This window comes from Lissotriton vulgaris, chromosome 8 (genome assembly GCF_964263255.1).
Source record: "Lissotriton vulgaris chromosome 8, aLisVul1.2, whole genome shotgun sequence".
NCBI lineage: Eukaryota > Metazoa > Chordata > Amphibia > Caudata > Salamandridae > Lissotriton > Lissotriton vulgaris.
In genome coordinates, this window is record NC_141696.1 from 1,144,625,213 (window position 1) to 1,144,652,548 (window position 27,336).

The 27,336-nt window shown below is 42.5% G+C and overlaps 1 protein-coding gene across 2 annotated transcripts in view; it reads left to right on the forward strand.

Annotated features, from left to right (window-relative positions):
* The window catches only part of CPB2 (carboxypeptidase B2), a 146,604-nt gene that overhangs the window by 111,962 nt on the left and 7,306 nt on the right, over window positions 1-27,336 (forward strand). For both annotated transcript variants that reach the window (XM_086935006.1, XM_086935007.1), the window contains 2 exons: window positions 907-1,109; window positions 4,684-4,768. In XM_086935006.1, coding sequence (XP_086791132.1) covers window positions 907-1,109; window positions 4,684-4,768 — 288 coding nt within the window. The remainder of the gene's footprint in view (window positions 1-906; window positions 1,110-4,683; window positions 4,769-27,336) is intronic.

Here is a 27,336-nt window from a genome sequence, read left to right on the forward strand (position 1 = left end):
GACTCTGAGCAAATCACGTAACCTCGCTATGTGCAAGATTGTCTCCCAACCCTCCCCCGTGTAATGTACAGCACTCCTTTGCCTCCTAGCTAGGCTTGTGCTATATAAAAACCAAATACAATGATATGCCCTGTATTCATGTGATAGATAGATAGATTTATTTAAGGAGTTGATGTTGCCTAGTGGCTAGAGCTGCCTACATTGCTCCTGGGAACCTGGCTTGCATTTCAGCCTCGGCTTAACATCTTGTTATTCTGGGAAAATCACTTAATCTCCAGGTGCCTAAACAACGTGTAACAAGTCGCTATATATGACTACAAAAAATAAATAAATAAATTGTGCGCTTTTTATATAGAACAAACTTGACTGAATGGCAGCAGAATGCTTCTATGCGAAGCTGTTAGAGTGTATATAAAATCAGAAGGCCAACTGCTGAGGAGATTGTTGTGCTCCTGTCTAATGGGTAATGGAATGCTGCATAGTGGAACCGAGGGATCACACCAGAATAAGCTACTTCATTCTATTTACAACTTACCTTTAATGACCACTGCTTCTTTCTAGATCCCTAAAAGACAATAACAGTCAAGCATATAAAAATATACATAAAATACAAATGATGGAGTGGGAGTTACTAGGCAGCCATTTTGTTTGAACCAGGTTCCTGTGCATTATGTTGCTAGTAATCCTGTTTTGCAAACAGGGTTTGTAGTGTTGCACATACGATTACAAATATTTCTCTCACATTGCCTCTTATATGGTTCATGATCACATAATTCCTAGTCAGTATATTCTCCATACACATCATTTAGTAGTAGTAAGGGCTCTGTTGATAGTTACACAATACTTGATATAGATGTGTATGTTACTACACATGCATTAATGATAATGTGTAATGTTTTGATTCAGGCACAGGGGCATCCAGCAATCCCTGCCATGATACTTACTGTGGACCGTATCCTGCATCTGAACCAGAAGTGGAAGCAGTCATTAAATTCCTCACTATGAAAAAAGAGGAAATTAAAGGATACATAACCATGCACTCTTATTCTCAGATGGTGTTGTTTCCATATTCGTACACCAAAGAAAAAAGCAAAGACCATGATGAGCTGGTATGTGTTCTTGGTTATAAATATTTTGTTTCCAATTCCTATTGAATGCTCATTTACTTAACTTGACAAATGCCTTACTACTCATGAAATACCAAAACTTGAAAGCTCTGCCAGGCCTTCTCAATGATATTGGTAGGCCAGTTTCAATGATCAGTGGCAATAGGCCAAGACGGAATCCTGTATGTGAGATCAGTCCTCCATTTACAGCTCCTTAAAAAGATATGATTTGGATCTAAGTTGCTGACCTTGGAGTCTGGCAACTGGTTTCTAGGCCTGCTCTAGCACTCACCTATGATTGCAGTGATTCTGGACAAATCACTTAGGGCCAGATGTAGGTAATCCCTGATTACCGATTCTTAAATACCGAATCATACCGATCCGGTATTTAAGAACTGGAAATCGGGATGTACGTATCTTTACTGAATCAATTACCGAATCGGTAAGATTCGGTAATTACCGAATCGGTATTTACCGATTCGGTAATTGCCATTGATTCCTATGGGCCTTGAGGCTCATGGGAATCAATGTCAATTACCGAATCGGTAAATACCGATTCGGTAAAATTGGTAAATTTACAGATTCGGTAAAAATCGGGCCCCCTACATCTCAGAAACCAATTACCGGTCGGTAACGGCAGAAATCGACCATTACCGACCGGTAATTGGCAACCTACATCTGTCCCTTAGGGCTTTATTTAGAGTTTGGCGGATGGAATCTCAAAATGCGATTTTGTTTTTGAACATAAACAAAGCACTGACCCCCTTGCCATGGGAATTATCCCATGGCATGGGGGGTCATTTGGCAGTTTTGGAGGAGTACCCCGTCTGTCAAACTCTAAATCGCACCCTTAGTTTCCCAGTGTTTTAACGTGTAAATGTATTGCACAGACGCGCCAGATCAATATTGAATTACCCTTTCTTAGTTAAACCGATTGAAAGAGTGGCCTTTTCACCTAGGTCTGCAGTTTTGCATGCAAGTTGTTTTTATCCAAGAGTCTGATTGTAAGAATACTGTATGGTGAAGCTTTGAAATTTCAATGAAGAGATAGAATATGAAAAGTACAATTGGAAATGGCTTCGTGTTTCCTGGAAAGGGAGAACACAGAAAAAAGAATGCAAAAAGCAATTGAAGAACCTAACAAAATGTAGAGGGGAGTGGTATTGGCTGGAAAGGGAAAATCCAAGAAGAAGGAAAAAGAAGTGTAGTTTAGATTATCACAAACTATAGCACATAAGAAGGAGCCATTAGAAAAATAATAAAGAAATGTTGAGATTTGGCAAGAAATTATCATGTATTAAGACTTTTGTTACCACGTAAACTAGGGATTACATTTATAATAGTGAGATCTATGTGTGATGAATTTGTAAGAAGTAATCCACTTAACACTTCAAAAGAAAATACGTTAAAGAGGAGCCAAGGTTTCTGAAAGTGCAGTAAATGAAAGGCATGTCAGTAAGGAGTTAATAAACCTCATTACAACATGTCATTTACCAAAGTCCCTCAAAAAATAGGAGGAGCATACACTTGCAGAACAGAGTATGCAGTCTATGTGCTAGTGTGTCCAAGCGGGCTACAGTATTCAGCAAGCATACTACATCCGATACATTAACAATTGATGCAGCTCGTTAGAGCAATTAAGACTAAGGATAAAACATATCCAATCATAAGACATTTTGCTAGAATGTACAACTATAAAGATAAAGAGCTGAAGTATTGTGTGATTGACTCCATACCTAGAAATACCTGGGGGACAACAGCGAGAAAGAGTTGAGAAGGTTATAAGCGACATACATTATCAGATTAGACAGTAAGACTGCAGCTGAATTAAACATGGAAGAGGAGTTATAAATGCATCTATAATATATTTCAGGTCCCATCAGGCTTAAGAATAGTAGTTGTACAAATGAGTTTCGTTCTATCTCTTTCGGCGTTAGGGAGTTCCAGCCAGGAAATAGCATCATGCACACAATGTTTTGTGGTGAGGGAAGTAATAACAAGGGTTAGAGACAATACATGTGCAAATAGCCCACTAGGGCAGGATTGACAATAATACATATGTTAAAGTGCTAGAGATACTAAAGACGAATTGGCCCACTTGGGCAAGAATGTTATTAGCAATACCACATCGACTACAAGTCTAGGAGTATTGGTAAAGAAAAGAACAAGCGCTATCGAAAAACGATACTAGTATATGTACACAAGGGAAACCCAAAGAACGTAAGGGACCAAGGGTACTTGAGTAATTCTAGAGACAATGGACCCTTAACAGAAAAGGAAATACAGTCGTTCTGGATACAAAAATCAGTTCCATAAACAGATTCAATTATCAGAGTTTTCAATTTTATTACTACAGTTCAAACTAAAAGTTGAGTTACCCCAGCTGGAATAATTTCAAAAACCAAAGATCAAGAGATCAAACAAGCAAAGAACTGAAACAAACAATGAGCAAAAAACAATAATGCACAGAAATCAGGTGTTAAAAGCTGACAACAAAAAAACATATAGACATATACAGGCAGGCAAACAGTGCTTGCCTGTAATTAAGGAAACAACATGCTTTTTCAACACAGCTAGTGCCTGTTCATGAGTATCATATGAAGATGAAGCACTAGCGCAGTAGCGCTGCTTCTGTTGACACGCGTTTTCAGTGCGATGCAAGAATAAACCACAAGTGGGAATCAATGCCTTAATAGAGAAGTGGTCCAGAATGAAAACGTATTCATGTCATGCTGACCCAACAGCAATGTGCAAAGCCTTGTATTGAAAACATGTATCAATAGAAGCAGCACTAGTAGTGCATCATCTTCGTATGATACTCATGAACAGGCACTAATTGTGTTGAACAAACCTGTTGTTTGCATCTCTCAGTACCTAGAACAGGGGTCTCCAAACCGGTCCTGGAGGGCCGGATCCATGCCAGATTTTTTGGATATCCCCATTGAGATACATGTAGTAATTTTAAACATCTGGCAAGGATCCGGCCATCCAGGACCGGTTTGGAGACCCCTGACCTAGAACATTGGCCAAACACATGCCCTTCCATAGGGGACTACATTCCCTACTCTGTTTTGGCTGCAGCATCATCTAACTTCCCAGTTTGAGTTATGCTTTCACGCTTTAAGATTACTGCAGGCACATAGACAACTGGGTTGGGATCCTAATATTAATGGGCGAATGTGGAATTCCAATCAATGCGGTAATAGGCTCCTGGTAATTCCACATGCATCACTGCCTAGAATGTTTCTAGAGACACATTCACTGAAGTAAAACGTGGTGAATTGTGAAATTACCGAGGGAAATAGATGCAGTAACATTGACATGCCTTGTAATTCTCCATTCCATTTGTGGAATACTTGTAATCCCGGGTCAATTCAGCATCAGACAAAAACCGATCAAATCTATATCACTAATGACAGGTGTAAATTTGCCGCAACAGAATAACTGATGCACATGTAATGAGGGACTGAGTAGAAAAGGGAGAATGGAGATCCATATAGCACTGAGAAAGGCAATGAAATGTCGACAAGAGCTTTATGACTGAAATTTATTTGCTTATCTCTCCATGTTTTTCTAGTTGCAAATCGCAAATAAAGTAGCAGATACCATCAAGGCATCCTATCGAAACAAATATGTATATGGTCCTGGCGCACAGACAATTTGTAAGTAGGACTTTAATTGCTCATTTCTGAAAAATAATTTAGACAAAAGAATGTGAGTATATGCCTGCAAACACAGAAACCTGAAAATAGACCGAGGAATATAAACCCAAACTGAGCATACTACAGCGATGGTTCTGGGCACCAGAACACCCTAGAATGTATTGGTACAAAAGCAGAGTTACTTGTTGGACAGCATTTCTTTTTGTTTTTTTAACTATTTTTCCAACCCAGAAGAAACAAAGCGATAGGAAATATTTACCTTTCCTTTATTGTTATATTACTGTGACCTTGTGTTATGCTGGTTGTAGTTAATTTCCTTACAAGTGGCTCCTCTCTCTCTCTTCCTATCTCCTTTCTGGATGCACGGCCATGAGTTGCACATGAATTAAATGATGGGGGACTACAGAATAAACACCACATTTATCATGACAGTGATTCTATCTATGGACCAGAAAGTTAGCTCAACTGAACTTATTGCCCAATGGCTCTATTCCGAACATAGTTTATTTTATATGTTTGTGCTTTGTGTTTGAGTCGAGAAGTGATGTTACTTCTGAGTAACAATCAATCATCAGACTCATAAAAATCTCCCAAGAGGAGAACTATATCAACGCTAGTATTTGTTGCTACTGGACAGGGGTGATTGAGAGACTTACCTGTGCCGGCTGCTGCCTCTCCTCCGTCCTCTTCCTTCTTCCAGTCTCCAGTCCCAGCCGCTAGCAGGAAGCACCTGGGCTCCCAGGCTCCCCGAGCCAATCCCAACACTGCAACGGAGAGTTGAGATTGGTTTAAGCACTGTGGTTCAGCGCTCAGATGGGGACTGGGAGGCTTTGCATGTTTCTTATCAGGCTGTGTAATGAAGCCTGATGGGGAAGATGCATATTCCGCATGACTGTTTGGCCAGCCCAAGAGGGCTGGCCGAAAAGTCATGTGCACTTAGGGAGAGAAAAATACTCCTCCCCTGCTCTTGCCAACCCACCTGGCTGCAATAGTAATAGCCACTGACTGCAATAGGAAAAAAAATGATAATAATGATACGTTATTATCATCATATTTTTCCTTTTAAGTAGTGGGGCGACTCTTCTCTGCCTTAGCGGATGAGCTGCTACTGACTAACACATTGCTTACAAAGCTTACCCGCCCGCTCAAGGGCAACTACTTTCGAGATATATTGCATACCTGGTCACGTGTCCAACTTGAAAGTCACGGTGCCCGCCAGAAGACAGGTACATGCATGGTTCACTGGCTTGCCACCTTGCGGACCTTTTTTTCGATTCGGAATTTAAGAAAACTCTTCCCTGTCCCGTTTTTCTTTTCACCTTTTTTTTGTTATCCTGATTTGATTTTCAGATTGCAAAAGACACCTGCTTCTTTGCGACTTTAAAGCTCAGCTAGTAAGAGGGCTCCTATAATGCACTGCATCAAATGATGCAAGCCTGTTAAGGTTTTAGGACTGTCTTTTGGAAATGCCACAAAGTAGCGTTAATTTATGCCAAAATTAAATCTTCAAATGAAGGCTATTGTATGGGAGGTGGAGTGACTGTCTTTGTATTTGCTTGAGCTTTCTGCATACTTTAGGAAGAAGTATAGTCTCTTTGCGATAATCGTTCCTCAACATCAGTTGTTTCCATTGGTTCAGCGCATGCAGAAAGTACATTTTGTTTTCACAGAAATGATGAGTCAGCAGTGATCAAGATTTAGCAAATCTGAAAAAAATGTGTTTAGTGCCTGAAGTATCAAATAGTTTTTCCCATTCTATCTCTATAGAAAATCATTTTATATACATATGGGCTTTAGTTCCCGAAGGCTCTGCCTGTCATATAGCAAGCACCAACCACACTGACCTCAGATCAGTAGCTGCAGCTACAAGAAGAAAGCAGGCAGGCAGCCACCGTGCAGGAAGGCAGGGTTGGACTCTTTCCAGCAGAATATGTTGAGTGATAAAAGGCAACATATGGAAGGGGAAACATCCATTACAGTGCAGTCATTACAACGTACTACATTTACAACGCAACTGCCTTTACATCGCATGACATTACAACGCATGCCATTACAACACATGTCACTACAACGCATGTCATTACAATGCATGCCATTACAACGCATGCCATTACAACGCATTATAAGGTAAGTCATGGAGATTTTTTAGTTTTAGGGTGGGTATGGGTTTTCGGGTACATGGGAATAGTCATTTTTACTCCTATACTATCCAAAACTTTCCCTACTGTTGCACTCACTGGAGTGGGAATAGTAATTTTTACCCCTACACTACTCACCACTTACCCTACTGTCGCACTCATTGAGTGGGAATAGTAATTTTTACCCCTAAACTATCCAACACTTACCCTACTGTTACCCTCAAAGTATTATGCATTGTAATGGTTTCGTTGTAATGGTATGCGTTGTAATGGCAGTTTTAAAAATGCGTTGTAATGGCATGTATTGTAAAAATCATGCGATGCAATGGTAGTTGCAATGTAACAACTGCGTTGTAAAAGCATGCATTGTAATTGTTTGCTTTGGAACATCATATTTTCCATATGGAAAAGAGTGGGTCGACAAATTTGAATACCCAATGGCTGGATAAACTAGACGCAGAGATAACATTAAGGAGCTGACTACAAAGACGCTAGTGCCTTGATCCAGGACATCAAAATCCCGAGCTAAAGCAGTATCATTCTCCAGCTGCCCCAAGTAGGAGCTCAACAGAGCTGGACCACAGGTAAGAGCAACAATGAGTGCTGAGAATCTGACTGAAAGCCAGTCAATGTAAATGTGTGTGTCTTGTAAAGCGCACTGCTACCCGGAGGCGTCCTGGCGCTATAGACCGCTGGGGAACCCGTCCTGGCTTTCCCTGTGAGATGTTCCCTCCTGGGTATCTCCAAGGTGAAACCAGGCATCCCCGGCGTTTGTGGGGGCCGTTGTGGAAATGAGGCAAGCTAATGCCCAGAGTTGTCGAGTGTGATCCCTGGTTAGAGTAGGCACCGAGGCGAGAATTATTGAGTCCGCTGACCCTGGTTCACGACCCTGCCGCGGATTGAACCCTGGACTCGGGCCGTCCTCTGCTTCCGGGTCTGCCGCCTCTAACCATTCAATCACCTGGCTTGATGGCCAGAACAAACCCCTAGACAGAACCTGAACCAAGATCGCCAACCCAGGACTGAATCCAGGTTCTGTGTATGGCCGTGAACCTAGGAAAAGCGTATAGTGGCCCAACTGCACAGTGCACCAGTTGGAGCAGAAGGCCACGGCAACCATGCAAGGGAAAGACCGGAGAACAAGGGACTGCAGTGTAAAGTCACAGACTGGCGGCACCAAGCCCTCTGGAAAAGCAGAGAGCGTAAAAAGAACCCGCACAGAAGGGGCCAACAAGGGAGGCAAGGTAGGGAGCTTAGGTCCTGATATTTGTTTTGGTGGATGGAGTAAATTACTCCGTCGCCTTGAGGAAGTAACCGCCTGCCAAAATTAGAAACGACTGCCAAGCCGGCAGTCATTTCTGAAGCATTGGCAGGAACTGCTGTCATGGCGGTTCCTGTCAATGCTTTTCCAAGTTTGATGCACGGATCCCTCAACATGAAAGGGCTTTCTGTGAAACTTATTTATTTTTTGTTTTCCAGAAACAGGATTTTCTTTTTGAAAACAAAACAAATTCCACCCTTGCCATGTGAGTTATTACGCATGATGAGGGGGGCATTAGATAACTTTCACTGACAGTAATGGGCAGTGAGAACTGACCTGTATGTTTGCCCATCTAAATTGGTTGGGTGAATACAGAGGTCAACCTCTGATGGCCCTTACTCCGTTGGGCCATCAGTGGGGTGTAACCACTGCGGAGACAGAGTAGCCTCTGCCATGGGTACACCTAAACTACAATGGTTCCGTAGGGTGCAAAAATTATTTCTTCATCTGAGCATAAAAAATGTAGATAGTATCAATCAATTTCGATACCAAAGGAACACAAACCAAAACAACAATTCAAAAGACAATTAATTCATCCATGTCAAAATTAATCAGAATATTTATTTTAGTATTCTTAAGCTTTCTAAGTAAACAGCAACATATAATACAGTGAAATAGATGCTCAGTGACTGGTGATGTGAATGCATTATATACAGGTTTGTGTGAAATATTTACAAACAAACAGATTTAATTCACAGTTAGAGAAAGGTAGTTGAAAGAAAAGAGGTCAGAACAAATTGAATCAATGTCTCCGGTAGAAGGCCAAATTGATATTCATTCTCAACCATGAGACTTGATGTGGCTGAGCCAATGTGTAACACCGATGTTTCGACCCTATCGACAGCCTTATTCATAGATGTCATAGTGGGTCTTCTTCAAGGCTATGGGGTGGTGGACAGCTCAACTTGAGGTGTGGAATCCCTCAGGGGAACCTCTTCCAATCGAGGACAGTGGGTGCTTGTTGAGAATCAGGGACCCAACATGTTCTTCAAGTCGTGGTTAGAACAAATGGATCCCACCGCTACCACCAATGTTAGAAATGGGGGTCTCTAGTTGGCACTGGCTGGCGCCACTGTGCAAATAGGGACTCTTCATCCTAAGTCAGGGCAAGTGGGTCACCCCTTTCGATAACCCCTGCTCAACCCTGTGGTAACGTAGCACGAGCAGTTAGGCCTATCTCAGAGGCAGTGTGTGAAGCGTTTATGACCAGGTACAATAAGGCAGTAATGACACCACAAAAGGACACAACTCAGGTAGGTATAGAAAAATAATATCTTTATCTAGCAGTTTAACTCAACTCTCAAAGCACGTCAACAATAACAATGCAGGTCAACCCGTAGGGACTCAAAGAAATGACAACGTATCAACCAAATCGTAACACTGACTGAGTTTAGGGAAGGGGCCTACACGACCCGTTGCGCACCAGGTACCTGTTGTTTCAAGGGGGGACGGTGCGCAGCTTCTCAAAGAACTGACTTGGGCACTCGGGGACAGGCAGGCTCTCCGCAGTAGCGACTCGCGGCTGTGGCGGCCCGGGTTGGGGGAGGCAAGGACTCTAGTAATGTTGCTCCGTGATGGGTGAACAGGGGCAACAGCTCTCCCTTGGTTGTGTAGTGTAGTTCCTATTTTCCCAATAGGCCCTGCGCATTGGAATAACATAAACAGTAGTATCGACGTAGAAGTGCGGATCTTCCAGGCCTCCACTGACTATGCTAAACTTAATTGGGTTTGTTACCAACTAGCTCAGAGGTCACTGGAAACTTTCTTGACTGAATAGGAAGTGATCAGCTTCCCTGGTACAGACAAGAAGGGATTCAGTTTTCCAACAACCGTGCAACATGACAACTTTGCTCCTCAGATCAAGAGTCAATCTCTAGGGTCGTGTGAAACAATAGACAGTTATTTTACTCAGTCAGTTGTTGTGCAGATTACTTTCACAATATGTAGAGAATAGAGAGACGGGCGTTTTCAATAAAAGGTATTATTTATTGAACAGTCTTTCTTCTCGTACAAGAGAAATGAACTGCCACAATTGCAATACTTGTTATTAGATAAAGTGCGTACAGTGAAAAGAGTATTGCGAAATAATACTGTAAAAGCATTGATATGGTTTCTTAGCCATACCATGGTTTAAAATGAATAAAACATATATACAGTCATATATACATTAAGCTAACATACTCAACTGGTGCTTCTAACTACGCCTACCCCAGTGTACCTGGCCTAAGCCTAATACTTGGGAGGGGAGTAAGTAAGTAGCTTTAAGTTAAGTTGGTTTTGCCAAGGTTTGTTTCAAGAATTCTCTCTAAGGGTTTAGTCAACACCATACCTCTGGAATAGAATGTTGGAGGTCTGGTATCTCCTCTCGGGAACTCGATATCCCAGTCACCCGCAAGGGTGGGCTGGAAACGCCGGAGCTGGATTTTCTCGGCAGGAGAAAAAGACAGCGTCTTTCTCAGCGCGTCTGTGAGGAAGAGGAGGAGGGGCAGCGTCCGCAGGCAGCTTGCATCTGCTGGGCTCTTGCAGGGGACGGCTGTTCAGCTCCTGTGTTCACCACACCATCGTTCGCTCGTTAGCAGCGATAGTAGCAGCGATAATGGTATCATCAGCTTCAGCGATGTAACCGCATCGATGGCATTGAGGCAGCATCAGCATTTGCTTAAGGCAACGTTGGTAATATTTATACCTGAAAGGTGCCTGGTTTGACGTAAGTTTTTGGACATAAGACGTCAATAAAGATGTCACTAGGAAGTGATCGTCTATCAGTGCTCATTAGAGTTCTATTACTAATCAAAACATAGCAAGCGGGGATTTCCCAGGTTGCTGAGTTTTTATCTTGTTGAAGAACTCGGAGTGTTAATCTAGGAATCTTAGATAGTAACTTCTGCTATGTCATTGCACTAATGAGCTGCAAAGGAAGTTGCAGAGAAAGCGATTCTGAAATGTGGCTCTGTTCGTGTGAGGCCAGAGACGAGTTTCTGAATATTGCATTTGATCGGTTATGCCAATATAGGGAATAAATGGATTTATAGCCGTATAGGGGCATAAGGTCACAGTATCGATCAGGGTCCTAGATTAGAACGCAACACCCACTCCACGAATTTATGTCCATCAAATTACTAAAACTAGAGCAATAAGATGCATGTGTAACATTGCCCACCCCAAAATACATATTTGCATTTGAAATAGGCGTATTTGAAATACGTGAAAATATAGGTACTGTACGTCTTTTAAGCATAGGAATCATTCAAAATTATAGCATATGCAATCAATGAACGATTTTGCAAAAAGAATTACACATGAAATATCTCTGAATACAGAAAAGAAGGGCGAGATAATTTCACCACATAATAATGCATTGCAGAAAAATGTGCTAGAGGCTGGTGTAAGTTATTATGTCTCTAGATTTATCAAAAATAGAAGTAGAAGCTTCTGTTCTCTATGAATAGGTCTACTTTAAGCAAAGAATTTTTTTGTGCCAGAAAAAGGGGAAAATAATATGAAAAATAGTTCAATCCAAAAATATTTTCTTGTGAACGGGGGAATAGAGTTCCAACGCTTTTTGGCAGTTTTTGTTGATCAAAACTGAAGGCCGAATTCAGAGTTCATAGGAACGCTGTGTGTCGGAATGCTTCTCTAAAGTTATTGTTTCTGTTCGGGTGAGAACATCATATCAGACAGGCTCTCAAAGAATTGGTCTACAAAATCAGGTGACAGTTCGACCAAATTCGATAGTGCTGTAACTTGGCAGGTGTGAGAATGATTGCGGTCGTCAAAGTCGGGATCAGCAATGCTCACAGAAGGTCGTACCTGGGTGATGTTGCTTTTGTCACTCGCTCCACTGTTACCACCTAGTCGTAGCACAGGAGTCTCAACGAATGCCGTCATCAGGATTGGTAGCCGCTGGGGACAACATAATGCGTGAGCCGTTATCGGACTGAGCAAAGTATCGATATCCATTGGTACTGCTGATGGAAGTGCAAGACAGGTGTCCAACACGCATTCATCTCCGCATAGCATACATCGAAGTACCAGTAAGATACAGTTCTGCCATATAGGTCTGAATGAAAGGAACCAGGTCATGTTTAGATCTCTCAGCCTGGCCAATCCAAGGACTCTAGTTATTCTGTCCCAGTAGCGGATCGCTAGGATTGTTTCTTCAATTCCTGTCGGAGTCATGTCTGAGCTGTGGCTTGCCATAACGAAGCAGGAAGGTCAAAAATAAAATACCTTCTACAAGTCCCAAAATAAGGGGTATGCCGCCAAAAACAGAGTGGACAAAATTTGGAATTAAGCCCAAGACTGCTTCGAAGGGTGTTAGCAGTCCCGTGAAAACGGTCTTAAATATGCCTGGGATGCCTATGGCACTAGACATGTTAAGGATTTGGCTCAGCATTTCTACGAAATGCACGGGGCAATTTGTTGATAAAAGTTCATGTATCTCCGAAGCCGTCCTTCCAACTTTGAGATCATACGTCTCTTTTGATGACGTGATGGGCACTGTTGTCTGCAAAAGCACAGACTTCATTCTGCTTAAAGTATCAATTCGTATAGAAGAGAAATTCAAACGAGGCCATAAGGGAGTCTCAGTGTCTCCAGGGCCGCTCGGGAACAATGCTTGCATACAGCATTTGACCATGGAAGTTACGTGGACGAGATAGGCTTTTCCTGGCAAAAGTACACAACATCTGTGATCCGTTATTAGAATGTAACTCCCATTTGCGAGTTGCATAAAGAAAGGCTCTATCTGCGTTGCAGGTGTGACAAGCTAGTGGCATGAAAGGTTGTTAGAATTACCTTCACAGGCTCCGTGTAAATTAATACCCTGGCACAAAAGTATACCGCTTAGTGAATGTTTACAATTTTCACCACTAAGAAATACATTTTTGTTGCTGTCACTATAGCATGTATGTGTGTATGGTAATTTCCATGTTGACTTAATGTACCCTTTACCCAATCGTTCATACTGGCCAGTAGGTATGTATTCAAGGCAATTTTTAAATCGGAAAGTTGTTATCGGAGTTGTGATAATCCCGTGTATTATCCATTCAATGACAGGACTTTCTGACATTGTCAATGGTAATCTCTCAAGTTTTTCGATGCTCAGGATTGTATAGTCTGCTCCTTTCTGTGCCAAGCTGATTTGTTTATCAGTAAGGTTAAAGATGGAAAACAATGACGTTGTGTTGATTAAACGCCAAGGCACATAGCCTGAACAAAGATTTTGCAGCGTCCCGCCTAATTGTACAATAGAACATAATTGCGACTGGCCATGCTGTAACATTAGCAAGTCTCTGTCTATTATATCAAAGGCAGAGGATACAATATTGTCCAACAAATATATTCTGGAGGACAGAGTCATTAACCTATTGTCCACTACAGAAAGTGATTTTTCCAAATTAATACGATCAATTTCTCGTATTTTTTCTGCTGTTTCAATTTGCGTGACTTTCCAAGCCTCGTTGTATACCGCATAGATACTGGTCGCTATGAAACGCTTTTGACGCTGTTTGCGTGGTCCCAGAATGAAATCTCGCAAATCAGCACCATCTTTTAGTAAAGACAAGTGTTGCTTAATTTCAGCCAGTGTGGATGATCCTAGCCATTTGAGGCAGTTTCCCTACACTGTATGTTGTTACTATCCCTGGATGTTGTCTCTGGGAGTATCTAGGGTCTCATCTGGTCATTTTTAACCCCTGTGTTTTATTCAGGAATCTATCTTGACAGTTGTTTGTGTCAGTAGGCCAGATTAACCACTTTTTCCAATCAGGATGTGTTCTGTTTAAATGTAACATTTTTGATACGTCTATCTCAATATCTGTTGTTGCATTCTCAGGTATTGGCTTTGGAATAGACGGTTTGTTAAGGTCTTTGATCTTAGCTAGGCCAAGACAGGATGTTTGATGAATTGTGTCATTTAAAAACATAATTTGTTCTGGGATCATGCAGGCTCGAAACAGTGCTTCTAGGCCTTGTACCTGCCACTCTTTTGTACCCCAGATGGTTTTTGTTTCAATGTTATTTTTCCAATAATCAAAACCAAATGTCATCATTTTTTCATAAAATGCTTCTGAATATATCAATTTAGTATTTGCCAGCATTGATTTCAACCCTGTTTTATCTAACAGTTTCTAATAAAACGTTTCTGCATCACTGGTGTTAAACCCTGAGAAGTACTTGAGTTTCTCATAGAATGTTTTAGAACTGCTTTTCGGTGGTGTTGCACAATGTTCCCATTGGTTATATTTTAAAACATTTCTAGGCTGTGCAGATTTATGCAAGTAATGATCACCATAATGTGTGAAGCAGAACATCTGCTCATAACTAGACGAACCTTGTAAATAATCATGATCTGTGAATCTAGCTGACATTACTAAATCAGACATCATATTGTTAATACTTTCAAAGTCCCAATCATCAGAGAATGTACTAGGTTTTACAAAGTCACTTAAGGAAACCTTGAATTGATGAGGATACTTCAGGATCTCGACCGGACCATAGATTTCATAGTCAGTTTTCTCCCATACTACCCCACCAGGTATTGGAATGGCTGTGACATTTACTGTTGACAGTTCTCTTTTCTTCACGTGGGATGATCTGTGTGGTTTGAGGACTAAGTTGATGTTCTGACTTGCTGTGTCCATTGTACTATATTTTCCCTCAATGAATTTTCCCAAACACAGTACCATGATGAGTCAAAGCAGGAGGAAAAATATACCTAGACCGAACCAAAACTCTAACCATGGAGAAATAAGATAAATTTCCTTTAGTTGATGAAAGAGTTCCGTTGCTTTTTCTTTAAAAGTCTTTTTTATTTCTGGCATCACTTCGGGGTTGCTTTGATCCTCGGAAAAGTTATCGAAGTTGATGAAATAACCAGAGGCAGTTCTGTCAATTGTTGGAATTGTTCTTTCAATTTGTCTTTCGGTAGCACATTCAGATGCCACATCATTGTAGACTGGTGTTTCTTGACGAACTGTTTCAATCTGTGTTTCAAGAGGCACGAGTTCCATGGCATTATTGCATAGTCCCTCTCTGTGCACTGCAGGCTGATCGAATGTGATAAGTCTTTCAGTTTGAACCTCTTGGATTGTTGCAAATTTGGGTATTCTGTTGTTTCTTGGGAGTCCACTGGGCCTACTGTTGATTATAGGCCACATGCTTGTGGTTTTACCAGGTCGATTGATACAACTCTGTTCTCCTTTTTACTAGCAAGGGGCGGTAGTACTACTGATCTTGTTCCGTTGATTGCTAAGACAGGTACTGCTTTTCTGTAAGAAGGCCCAAATTCCTTCTTCACCGCTATTTTTTCTCTGACTAGATCCCCAATCTTTGGAATCCAGACAGGCCTTGCTGGGACTGTTGCTGGTGGTGCCTCGTCAATGGTAGATGGCTGTTGCTTTAACTTTATGCTGCTTAGGGATTTTCTTGTTTCATTCAAGTCCTTTAAAACAGCCAAACGATCTTTGATATCAAAGTCTGTTTTCTTTTCTTGTACCACTGATACCTGACTATCGAGGTCCTGAATTCGCATTCTAGTTCCAAACAATAGTTCGTATGGGCTGAAACCTTTTAGAGAATTTCTTGGCAAATTATTAAGACTGATCTGGACACTTATTAAATGTTTGACCCACCCAGCACCTGAACCTAATACCTTCGCTGTTATAGATTGCTTTATGTCCCGGTTTTTTCTTTCTACCACACTGTTCCCTTCGGGGTGTGACGGACAAGAATACCGCAACCCAACTCCCATGCTGGCCATGGCCTCCTTATAAGCTCGAGAGCTGAAAGCAGGACCCTGGTCAGAATGGAACATGGCAATTGCGTATGTACCGATAAAGACTCGCAGATCTTTTATAACCGTTCTGGCATCAGCCGAGCGCTGGAAGCCACATTTTTTTTAAGTGGATTTAGCCTTCATGATGTACAATGGGACGCGCTTCTCTTCTTTGATTGCGCAGATAGACCGACTTATGCTGTCTATCAGGGTTCCTGACACTACACTGGCCAGTTCTCCACTGCGATCTCTGTTGCAGTCTTCACAATTTTTAGCAAAACATTGAATATCTATGCTCATTCCCGGCCACCAGTACTCTGATTGTAATTCTTTCAGAGAGTCCCTGATTGTTTGGTGTTTCAGACCCAACCCCATATGTGCTTCCTGTAATAGGAGACCTCTCCTGTTCGTGTTTGGAATCACTCTATCCCCCACTCCAGGGATTCGAGCAAAAGGAACGGAGTTTGCATCGATTACGTATGCATAATTGAGTGGATAGTTCATGGGTAGTGCTGCACAGTCGCCTTTTACGGACGTTTTGACTGCCAGCATGGTTTCCCCGTCTATGTATTTTTCTGCACGCTTTTTTGTGGCTACGGAAGCCGGTTTAGTTGCTTCCGCTGTGGCTGTATTAGCCAAGGAATTCCCTGCAACGTGAACGCCATCACGTTGAAGACTCTGTGCGTGTATCACGTGAGTCTTTTGTAGTTCTTTCTGTAAAAGAGCTACCTGGTTCCAGAGCAATTTATGCTTTATTGTGGCACCTGTGTCATCTTTGTAATCGTTTTCAATCAAACTCTGCAGCTTATTATTGTACGAGTTGACGCAAAAATGCGAATCACACACGATTAGTGTGGGAATTCACGTTCTGCATTTTCGAGCGCCATCTTTAAAGATCTGATTTCAGCTCTCTGAGCCGAACAGTACTTCACTGATTCAGTTTTTGTTATTTTCGGTCTGAATTTACCGCACAGCCAGCGACCTTTAACAATCGCGTAGGCTGCATCGTAGGATTTGCTCTCTACATTGAAATGCTGTACAAATCTATCTGTATAGATTATACAGGCGTACTGTGGGAGAGGCAGAAGTTCGATTGGCAGAGGATATTCTTCTTCATATTCTAAATCATTCAGTTTTTTGAATTGCGGGGCGAAATAGTATTTCACATCTTCCGCTCCAAGAGAATCTACACACTGTATCCATTTCGGATCCAGTGACACTGTAGGCAGGTTTATTGGGCTGAATAGCGCCTCGAATGCGGATTCCGCTGTGAGGATATTAATCCTTTTGCCGTGTGCTAGTTCTCGTTCATTCACTAATGCAATTTCTACTGCTTTCACAGTATTTTCTGTGAGACTGAATGTTTTTTCTGCTTGTGTGTACAAGTGAGATTTAATTGAAATTGGTACCTTTTCTCCCTCATTAGAGGTCAGGTACGTGAATCCGCATCTTCCTGGGATGACTCGGATTACAAGATTGCGTGTGTTGTCATGTGTATCTAATTTTGTTTTTGCTAACATGTCTGTTTGCAGTGATCTCAACATTTCTGTGTGTTTTTGAGTCCAGGTGATTTGTTTAAAATCAGGTTTTATTAGTTCGTAGAGAGGTTTAACCCTCTCTGCGTAATTTAGAATGTAAGTTCTACCGAAATTCAGAAAGCCTAGAATCGATTGTAAGTTCTTCAGCGTTTTTGGAGCTTGGAGTACAGCGCACTTCTCTAAGAAGTTGTCCGCTAGGCTTTTTCCTTCACTTGATAATTCGTATCCTAAAAATAATACTGTCAGATGGGCAATTCGAGACTTTTAAAGTTGAATTTGTAACCCTCTGCTGCGAACCCAAGTATAATGCTGTTCACTCTTTTCAAGTGAGTCTCCAAGTCGTCGTCTGTGAGATAGATATCATCTACGTAAGACAATGCCTCATCATCATATATTTGTAGTAACTCTGTTACTCTAGCTGAGAATAGTCCTGGGCTGTTCTTGAACCCCTGTAGGAGCCTACAGAAATTTTTCTGAGACCCCATTACTGAGAAAGCGGTCAAATATCTGCTTTGTGGTGCAATGTTTTGACAAAAGAAACCATTAGATATGTCTAATGTCGTTTTATATTTTTTCCTAACTATGTTATTCATTAGTGCAGCACTATGCGAATTTTGTACTGCAAAAGTTTTGCAACATGCATTAAGGTGTCTGTAGTCCAAAACTAGACGATATGAATTGTCTGGTTTGGAGACAGGAAACAAAGGATTGTTCATTTGAGAGGTGCATGTTTCAATCACCCCTTGGTATTCAAGTTGATCTAAGATCTCCCTGACTTGTTTTTTAGCTTCTTGCTTAATGGGATACTGCCTTTGTGCAGTTGGTTCACTTTTTAATTGGATTTTGTGAGGAGGAGAGTCCTCATCCCATCCTACATGATTTTTATATAATGCTGGTGCCTGGGCTACTGCCCATTTCCTTGCATAAGTATATTTTTTGTGAATCGGGATGTGATTCGAGAAGGCAGGCATAATCATTTCTTCGCCACGAGGGCACTCCCTGACAAACTCTGGGGGCCAATCTTTTTCAGCTAACAGAATATCATAGCCTTTTGAGAGCTTATCCCAAAATAGACCCCTTATTTTCCTAGTCTTATCACCCTCTATACGCAATGTAATTTCGTATATTTTATGGGGCTCGCTAAGTCTGGTGTCGGCAGTTTCAACCTGAATGTATTCATTCGTGTCCACTGTCTCCAGATGACTCATCAAGATCTTGCGGGCTATACTGATTTCTGCTGCACTGTCTAACATTGTCTGTGCCCACTCCCCGTTTTTCAACTGTGTCCTCAGTATTCTCGGTATGTTCGATTACTCTAATACTGGCTACCTTCTTTTTTGGAAATTGAGATTTTTTACTCTGAGCAGGTTCCTTGTCTTTGGACTTGGTGTGCTCTCCTGGGTCTGACCGTCCTCTTCTTTCCGATTTCTGCGAAAAATATCGAGAGGGACGTGTATCAATACTTAGATATCTATCAGGTTTTTTCAAATTATCCCTATTTCTAAGGTTATATCTTTTCTCAGAGGGCTCCCTCTGGGGAGACTGGTGTTCTCGAGTCGGAGTTCTTTCCCTCCGTCGAGGAGACCTTCCTCTGGACTGGAAAACTTTTTCTTTGGGAGTGGATTGTTTATTTCCATCCCAGCTCTTTTTAGGAGTGTTAGAATTATTTTTAATAAATAATTTTTTTTAGGATTTTTGAGCAGTTGGGGCTTTACTGGTTTTCCACCCAAGCTGTCTCTACCTACTTCTTCATAGCATTTCTCTATGATTCTGGCAAGTTCAATTGGTTGATCTGTTATATCTGTTTCCTTCAACTTCTGGCGGATCGCCACAGATGCCGCTTCTCCTTTAATGTTGGCTAGTAATATAGCCGAGACCTGCTTGAAATCTTTCAGTAATTTCATACCAAGAGTTAAAGCGGGTTCTGGACCGTATTCATTCTGAATCTGTTTTAGCACTTCTGGTATTACCGCCATAGACGGAACACCATGTGTTTTTGTGTAAATGGAAGCAAAGACTGTACCCCAAGTGTCACAGTCCTCCACGTGTGGTGCGACCCCCATAGGAAGGCAGATGGTCAGAATCCTGTGTTTCTCGAAAGGGGTAGTATTCGGAAATACTGCCTCTATTTGAGTAATTTTCTGTGCTAACCAGAAAGGAATTTGTTCCCGTTTTACGGGTGTTTTACCAAGACATGATTGTATGTTCTGTGGTGTAATTTTATTTGTGTTCCCCTGATGAGGGGTCAGCTGTGGTACATTAACAGCTGGTTGGACTGTTGCAGTCCGCATTACATATTGGACTAATTGCCTATGTATTTTAATTAATGTTTTTAGCTGTGCTAACAGCTCTTCTTTAGACATTTTTGCAATGTCCGGATGTGGTGTGTAGCTGGCTAGAACCGGCCACGTTGCTCCTGGTCTACCTAGTGGACCGAGCCTGGTAATATGATCATTATGTTTTAGGGCGCCTTTAAACCAAAGTAAATGTTCTTGGTATTTTAATGGGATTTCAATCTCCTCGAAAGGAGCGTACTCATCCGGTGGTTTCTCTATTTTGTAATAGTGAAACTCTTTTGTTCTAGCGTTTGCCGCTGGAAAGTTTATCCATGAATAGAATACCTCTGTCTGCCGATATTCGTGTGCCTCTATCACGAAAATCACTGTACCACCTTGTGGTGTCAGTCCGTTTTCTATAAGTTTTAACGTTATAGATTTTCTTAAATTGACCGGGATGATTATTGCATCCGGTTCAGTCTGTAGGAGACTCGTGTCTTCCTCTATTAGTAGGGTTGCCAATCTAGCTGCTTCCCTTTCTTCTTCACTGTCTGACATTTTATTGTCAGGAAGGTTTTTGCAGAGTAGGTCTCCAAGGAGACAAAGATTAGGTGCACAATATTTTGGAACACTGTATCCTTCAACGTTGAATAAACCAGAGCTTTACATAGGAATCTCTTCCTACTAAGGTCGGGCGGATTTTAACCTTTCACCCACTCCAGACGTCTATTGGAGTATTTACGGGAGAAAGGGGTCTGTGTGAAAAATGCACGACTGAGTTACTCTAACGTCTTGCGTTAGTTTATCGCCTTACCAAACGTTGGGCGCCATGTAGTGTAGTTCCTATTTTCCCAATAGGCCCTGCGCATTGGAATAACATAAACAGTAGTATCGACGTAGAAGTGCGGATCTTCCAGGCCTCCACTGACTATGCTAAACTTAATTGGGTTTGTTACCAACTAGCTCAGAGGTCACTGGAAACTTTCTTGACTGAATAGGAAGTGATCAGCTTCCCTGGTACAGACAAGAAGGGATTCAGTTTTCCAACAACCGTGCAACATGACAACTTTGCTCCTCAGATCAAGAGTCAATCTCTATGGTCGTGTGAAACAATAGACAGTTATTTTACTCAGTCAGTTGTTGTGCAGATTACTTTCACAATATGTAGAGAATAGAGAGACGGGCGTTTTCAATAAAAGGTATTATTTATTGAACAGTCTTTCTTCTCGTACAAGAGAAATGAATTGCCACAATTGCAATACTTGTTATTAGATGAAGTGCGTACAGTGAAAAGAGTATTGCGAAATAATACTGTAAAAGCATTGATATGGTTTCTGAGCCATACAATGGTTTAAAATGAATAAAACATATATACAGTCATATATACATTAGGCTAACATACTCAACTGGTGCTTCTAACTACGCCTACCCCAGTGTACCTGACCTAAGCCTAATACTTGGGAGGGGAGTAAGTAAGTAGCTTTAAGTTAAGTTGGTTTTGCCAAGGTTTGTTTCAAGAATTCTCTCTAAGGGTTTAGTCAACACCATACCTCTGGAATAGAATGTTGGAGGTCTGGTATCTCCTCTCGGGAACTCGATATCCCAGTCACCCGCAAGGGTGGGCTGGAAACGCCGGAGCTGGATTTTCTCGGCAGGAGAAAAAGACAGCGTCTTTCTCAGCCCGTCTGTGAGGAAGAGGAGGAGGGGCAGCGTCCGCGGGCAGCTTGCATCTGCTGGGCTCTTGCAGGGGACGGCTGTTCAGCTCCTGTGTTCACCACACCATTGTTCGCTCGTTAGCAGCGATAGTAGCAGCGATAATGGTATCATCAGCTTCAGCGATGTAACCGCATCGATGGCATTGAGGCAGCATCAGCATTTGCTTAAGGCAACATTGGTAATATTTATACCTGAAAGGTGCCTGGTTTGACGTAAGTTTTTGGACATGAGACGTCAATAAAGATGTCACTAGGAAGTGATCGTCTATCAGTACTCATTAGAGTTCTATTACTAATCAAAACATAGCAAGCGGGGATTTCCCAGGTTGCTGAGTTTTTATCTTGTTGAAGAACTCGGAGTGTTAATCTAGGAATCTTAGATAGTAACTTCTGCTATGTCATCGCACTAATGAGCTGCAAAGGAAGTTGCAGAGAAAGCGATTCTGAAATGTGGCTCTGTTCGTGTGAGGCCAGAGACGAGTTTCTGAATATTGCAGTTCATCGGTTATGCCAATATATGGAATAAATGGATTTCTAGCCGTATAGGGGCATAAGGTCACAGTATCGATCAGGGTCCTAGATTAGAACGCGACAGTTGCGGCGACCCACAGGACAATACCGGAGGGGATGCAAAGTTGTCAAGGGTGAGGGCGTTCAGCTGGTACAGCTCTCTCTCAGCTGTGGTGGCCCATGGTACAATTTCTAAGGGGGATGCAAAGTATTCAAAGGTGTCAAGGGTGCGGGCTTTCAGCGGCTGCCGCTCTCTCTCAGCTGCAGCAGCAGCCCGTGGGACAATTCCAAAGGGGGATGCAAGGTAGTCCAAGGTGTCAAGGGTGCAGGCGCTCAGCGGCTACAGCTCTCTCTCAGCTGCGGCGCCCCACTCAACAAAGCACGATGATGCACAGTAATACAGGGTGGTGGGGGCTCAGCGGCTATAGATCAACACTGGCTGCGGCAGCCCATGGGACAGCTCACGGGGGTGCACAGCTGACAGGGGTGTGGGCACTCAGTGGCTACAGCTCTCCTCTGGCTGCAGCGACCCACGGGACCAATCACGATGATGCACAGTAGCAGAAGGTGTGGCCACTCAGCGGCTACAGCTCTCTCTCACCTGAGGCGGCCTACGGGACAAATCACGATGGTGCACAGTTGCAAAAGGTGTGGGCACTCAGCGGCTACAGCTCTCTCTCAGCTGCGGCGGCCCACAGGACAAATCCCAATGGTGCACTGTAGCAAAAGGAGTGGGCACTCAGTGGCTACAGCTCTCTTTCTTGGCTGTCGCGGCCCACGGGACAAGTCACAATGATGCAGAATAGCAAAGGGTGTGGGCACTCAGCGGCGACAGCTCTCTCTCGACTGCGGCGGCCCACAGGACAAATCACAAGAGCACAGGTTCTGGCGGCTCTCAGTGCCGACAGCTCTCCCTCAGCTGTAGCGGCCGACACAGATCCTGCGGGAGGTTGGAGGGTGCAGATTTCGGAGGGCTCTCAGCGGCGCTGGCTCACTTGTTAGCTGGCGCGTCCCGCAGCAGTTTAGCAAAGAAAGGTTCAAAGGTTCAGAGTTAGGCGCGCGCTCAGTGACGGCAGTTCCCTCTGAGCTGCAGCTGCCTGCACAGGTTCAGCAAAAGTTTCAGAAGATGTCCAGTCTGCGGCCCTTACAGTAGAACTAGAGGCTCCGGATTACTCGATGGGGGCCTCACCTGCAAGAGGAACTCCCTGCACAGGAAGGCACAGGGTGAAGTCTAATGTCCCTGACACTTCGGCAGGAGGCTCCCTCGAACTGGTCCCTCGGGTAGTTTCTTCAGCAAAATGGGTTAAAGTTGCAAAGTACTTTTCTCTGTTCACTCGGACAGAGTCTCGTCTTGACATCCAGAAAGTTCCAGTGCAGCATTTTATACCTAACAAGTCTTTGTTCTCTAAGGTTGCAAATCACTGACTCCAGTCAGAACCAGATCGGTGGGGTCAAGAGGCACTTGGTTTACGAGGCAACATCCTGCCCTTTCAGAATGAGGGGTTCTGCTATCAGACACCCAGTGTCAGTCAGTCAGTCAAAATACTTTATTTTCGATAAATTAATATCATAAAAAGACATAGGCAAAAATACAATTTCATACAAACAACACATAATTATACATGATCAGATCTTAATTAATTTACATTCAATAATTATTTACAAAGAGAAAAAAATAAAAGACACATTATCATATAACAGACTCAGATTTTTAAAAAAGTATTAAAAAGAGGTCAGTAAGTAAAAACCATATGTACATATTGCATTTCAGGATATTAATTCATATAGTAAACATTTTCCTATAACCAGTATTTGATTTCATCTCTTATGGGGTCATATTTGTTATATTGTCGGGCAACATCCTTTTCTTTATCCTAACAGCCCCCACTAAAAAACTTGCAACATGGAACATAGTCCTAGGGGTCTGTAATAACTGTAGGAACAGGAGCGCTGGCTTGACCTGGATGAAACCTGCCTCCTTTAGGATGGGGATCAAATATTTCCTTCTTGGTGCCGTGTAATGGTCACAGAACATTAAAAAATGTAAAGTGTTCTGGATTGAAAAATTGTCACATGAACACGGCATAGCATTTTCGGGAGTACTCCATGTTGGAAAATTTCCAAGAGTTAAATGTTTCAAGTTAAGCCGAAAGCGCGTTAAGAGAAAGCGATGAAAGGGTTGATTTACGATAATCAGATATGGTTCTGGTCCAACATGAGTACTCAGAATAATACTAGTCCGCACTGTTGGTTTTTCGAGCTCTACTTGTTCCCTTTCCAGCCTTAACACTTCTCCCATCAAGCCTTTAATAAGCTCAATGTCTTTAATAGTTATAGAGGCTGGGGAAGAAAAGAGATCTGGTCTCCCCACTTTAACAAGACAGTTCTTAATGTAGGCCAGCCACTGGATTTTATTTACTCTGTCCAGCTGCAAGCAGTCTTTTAGAATAACATGATTAAGGGGAATTTCTTGGTTCAGCCATGTCTTTAACCAAGCCAGAACAGGAGCCACTTTAATCAGGTCTGAAATGTAACCTAGACCAAGTTCCGTGTGAACAATATAAGTTGAGGAGGACTGTGGTACAGAGAGAACAGCTCTTAAAAATGTGTTCTCAGTAATCTGTAGACTTTCCATGGGACAATATCCCATATAGCACTTCCATATGTAGCAACGGCAAGACATTTAGCTTTATAGATTTTTAAAAGAGTTGCTACTGGCCTTGCTCCCAATTTTTTTGAAAAGCCCTGCAATGCAGAAGAAGATCTGGCAAGGGAGATGTTCCTATTTTTTAGCTGGGGGCCCCAAGTGCCTCTCTCATCAAAAGTGATGCCTAGATAAGGGAAGGTGGCAACCCTGCAAAGTTCTTGTTTGCCACAAGTAAATGTTTTTGTAAGCTTATTTTTTGTACCCTTACCCAGTATCATTATTTGAGACTTTTTTACATTAATTTTTAGGTCCAATGACCCCATTGAGAGGTGGAGCCATCATTCACCTTGCCAGGCACGACCCTGCTTGGATCAAAGAGTCGGCCCTCCCCACGCTTGAAATACCAATCCCTCTCTCCAGCCAGGTCTGACCCAGCTGGCCCTGCTGCTCCAAAACCAGACGGCCAATACGCATACTCGCAGTAAAGCTTTAAACAAGAAACTACCGCATTTTTAGGAAAGGCATTTCACAACATATAATACCTAAATGGTCCTCACTAAAAGGTGACTCGTGCCGGCCTGATTATAAACATATTAAACTCATAGTTCCTATCGGGTTCCTAGGCCCAGATAGGGTGATCCAAAGTAACCCCTAACAAAACAGGCTATACTAATGTAAGCGTCAGAGTTATCCTAATTCACACATTCATTTATATACATGGAGCATTCGCGCTTTGGCACTGAGTAGCAGTGACACGGTGCCCAGAACATCTATATCTAGCCAACATACAGGACAGGAAGAGTAGCAGGGGAAGGGAGACATACGCCAATGATTGCAGGTCTAACAGTATATTATACATATAATTTTAGTAAAGTCAAAAGGTCTTGGCTAACGCTATACCTAAAAACAGACTTTCACTTTTTTGGGTGGGACAGTATCAGCAGGCCTACGCACAAACAGAAATTTGTGCAGGTTTCGAGATTCAAAGTTCAGCCCTTATTGTACCTGCTCAGTGATTTGTCTTCACTCTTATGATTCCGTGTGGCACCTGGAGGGATACCTATGGTGGAAATATAAAGGAAAGTAGGATACTGTGTGGTATCACCAGTTGGCTAAGCCTCTTGATCCCCATGCTTCCTGGTGGTATGACCATGATTGTGTGGTAATGACATTTCCCAAAGCCAATTTTTCTACCCCATTCACTTGAGGATTTCAGGGTGAGGGTGTGTCTATTCACACACCACGAAGTAATCACAGCATACCACTGCAGGGGATACCCAGCATTCTCAGTCAGAAGCCATGGATAAGGATGAGGGACCATCCAGCTATCTGCGCCTACTGCCACCCCTCCAAGTTACCATGTCAATGTTGCCATCACCATTGCCAAAGCCACCATCACCACCACTGCTGCTGGCACCACTATTGGAGTGCCAATTACATTTGCAACTTTGACATGACACACCTGCAGCCAACAAATGTCCTCCCTACCCCTCTGAGATGAGACTACAGGGAAGAACTCAATAGGTTCAGATGGTGTTAAGGGTCTGGTCACCACAGTGCCCCTACGTTACAACTGTTGTAAATGAAAATATGCCTCTGCCAGCAGCTTTACAGAATCCCCTCTAGGAACTTTCCCTGAGAATTACCACCCCTGAGAAAGGCCAGGTGTCGTTGTTGAGCAACATACTTCAGAGTGCTACCTCATTGCATTTCTGTTGCAGACATGGAGACCTAGATCATGGATATTCTCATGGAGGAATTCAGGTCTGTCGAGTGCCTTAGGGCACAACAAAGTCATCAATGAAGGGCCCTATGCTATGCCATGAATATACTCACAGCTTCTAGCAATTAACTGTCTGATTGTACAAGGGCTCTGTGGAGAGCCAGGCAAAGATTCTGGAAAGGCAAGAACTGACTCTGTTGCAAACATCAGGATCTGATCCACCTCACTCTCCTCTTAACTTTTTTTTCTCAGGTGCCCCCACTCTGGCCATATCACCCATACTCTCCTACTCCTGTGCACACCAGGTGAACCCCTGCAAATGACTAGCAATGAGTGTCCCGATAATCAGATGAGTCAATTGTTGTTATGGTGCGGGTAGGATGGAGCTGCCAATGCAAGGCTGTGCTGGGATTAGGGTAAGGGGACGATAGTACAGTCAAGCCTAGTGAGTTGGGCATAGAGAAGTAGAAGGGAGCTACCAGGGCATGCAGAGCACCTCATTTACTTTAGTCATTACAGTTTTAACTCACCATAAATCTGTGCTTTTTGTAAATTTTAAGTGAGAATTGTGTTATGCAGCTAAGTTCAGAAATGATTTATGACATGTCTGAGGACAATGACTTTGGTTTCCTGTGTAACTTCTGCTTCTTTTTCATCGGACATCACTGACACGATGTGCTGTAAGATCTATATGTCAACATAATAGGTTTGATGACCTGAGACTCAGCCAATTTCAATTGATTAAGTCTTGCTCTGTCTTCCTACAGCAGTATACCATACTGTTCCAGTCCTGGAATCTTTTTTCATGTAAGGAGGTGCCATGAGATAGCTATATCCTTGTTGATGCTGGTGTGTGTTTATGTGGACTAAGTATATGTACTTGTGGGGTCCATTCATCACACTTGTATGTGGGTTAGTGTCTG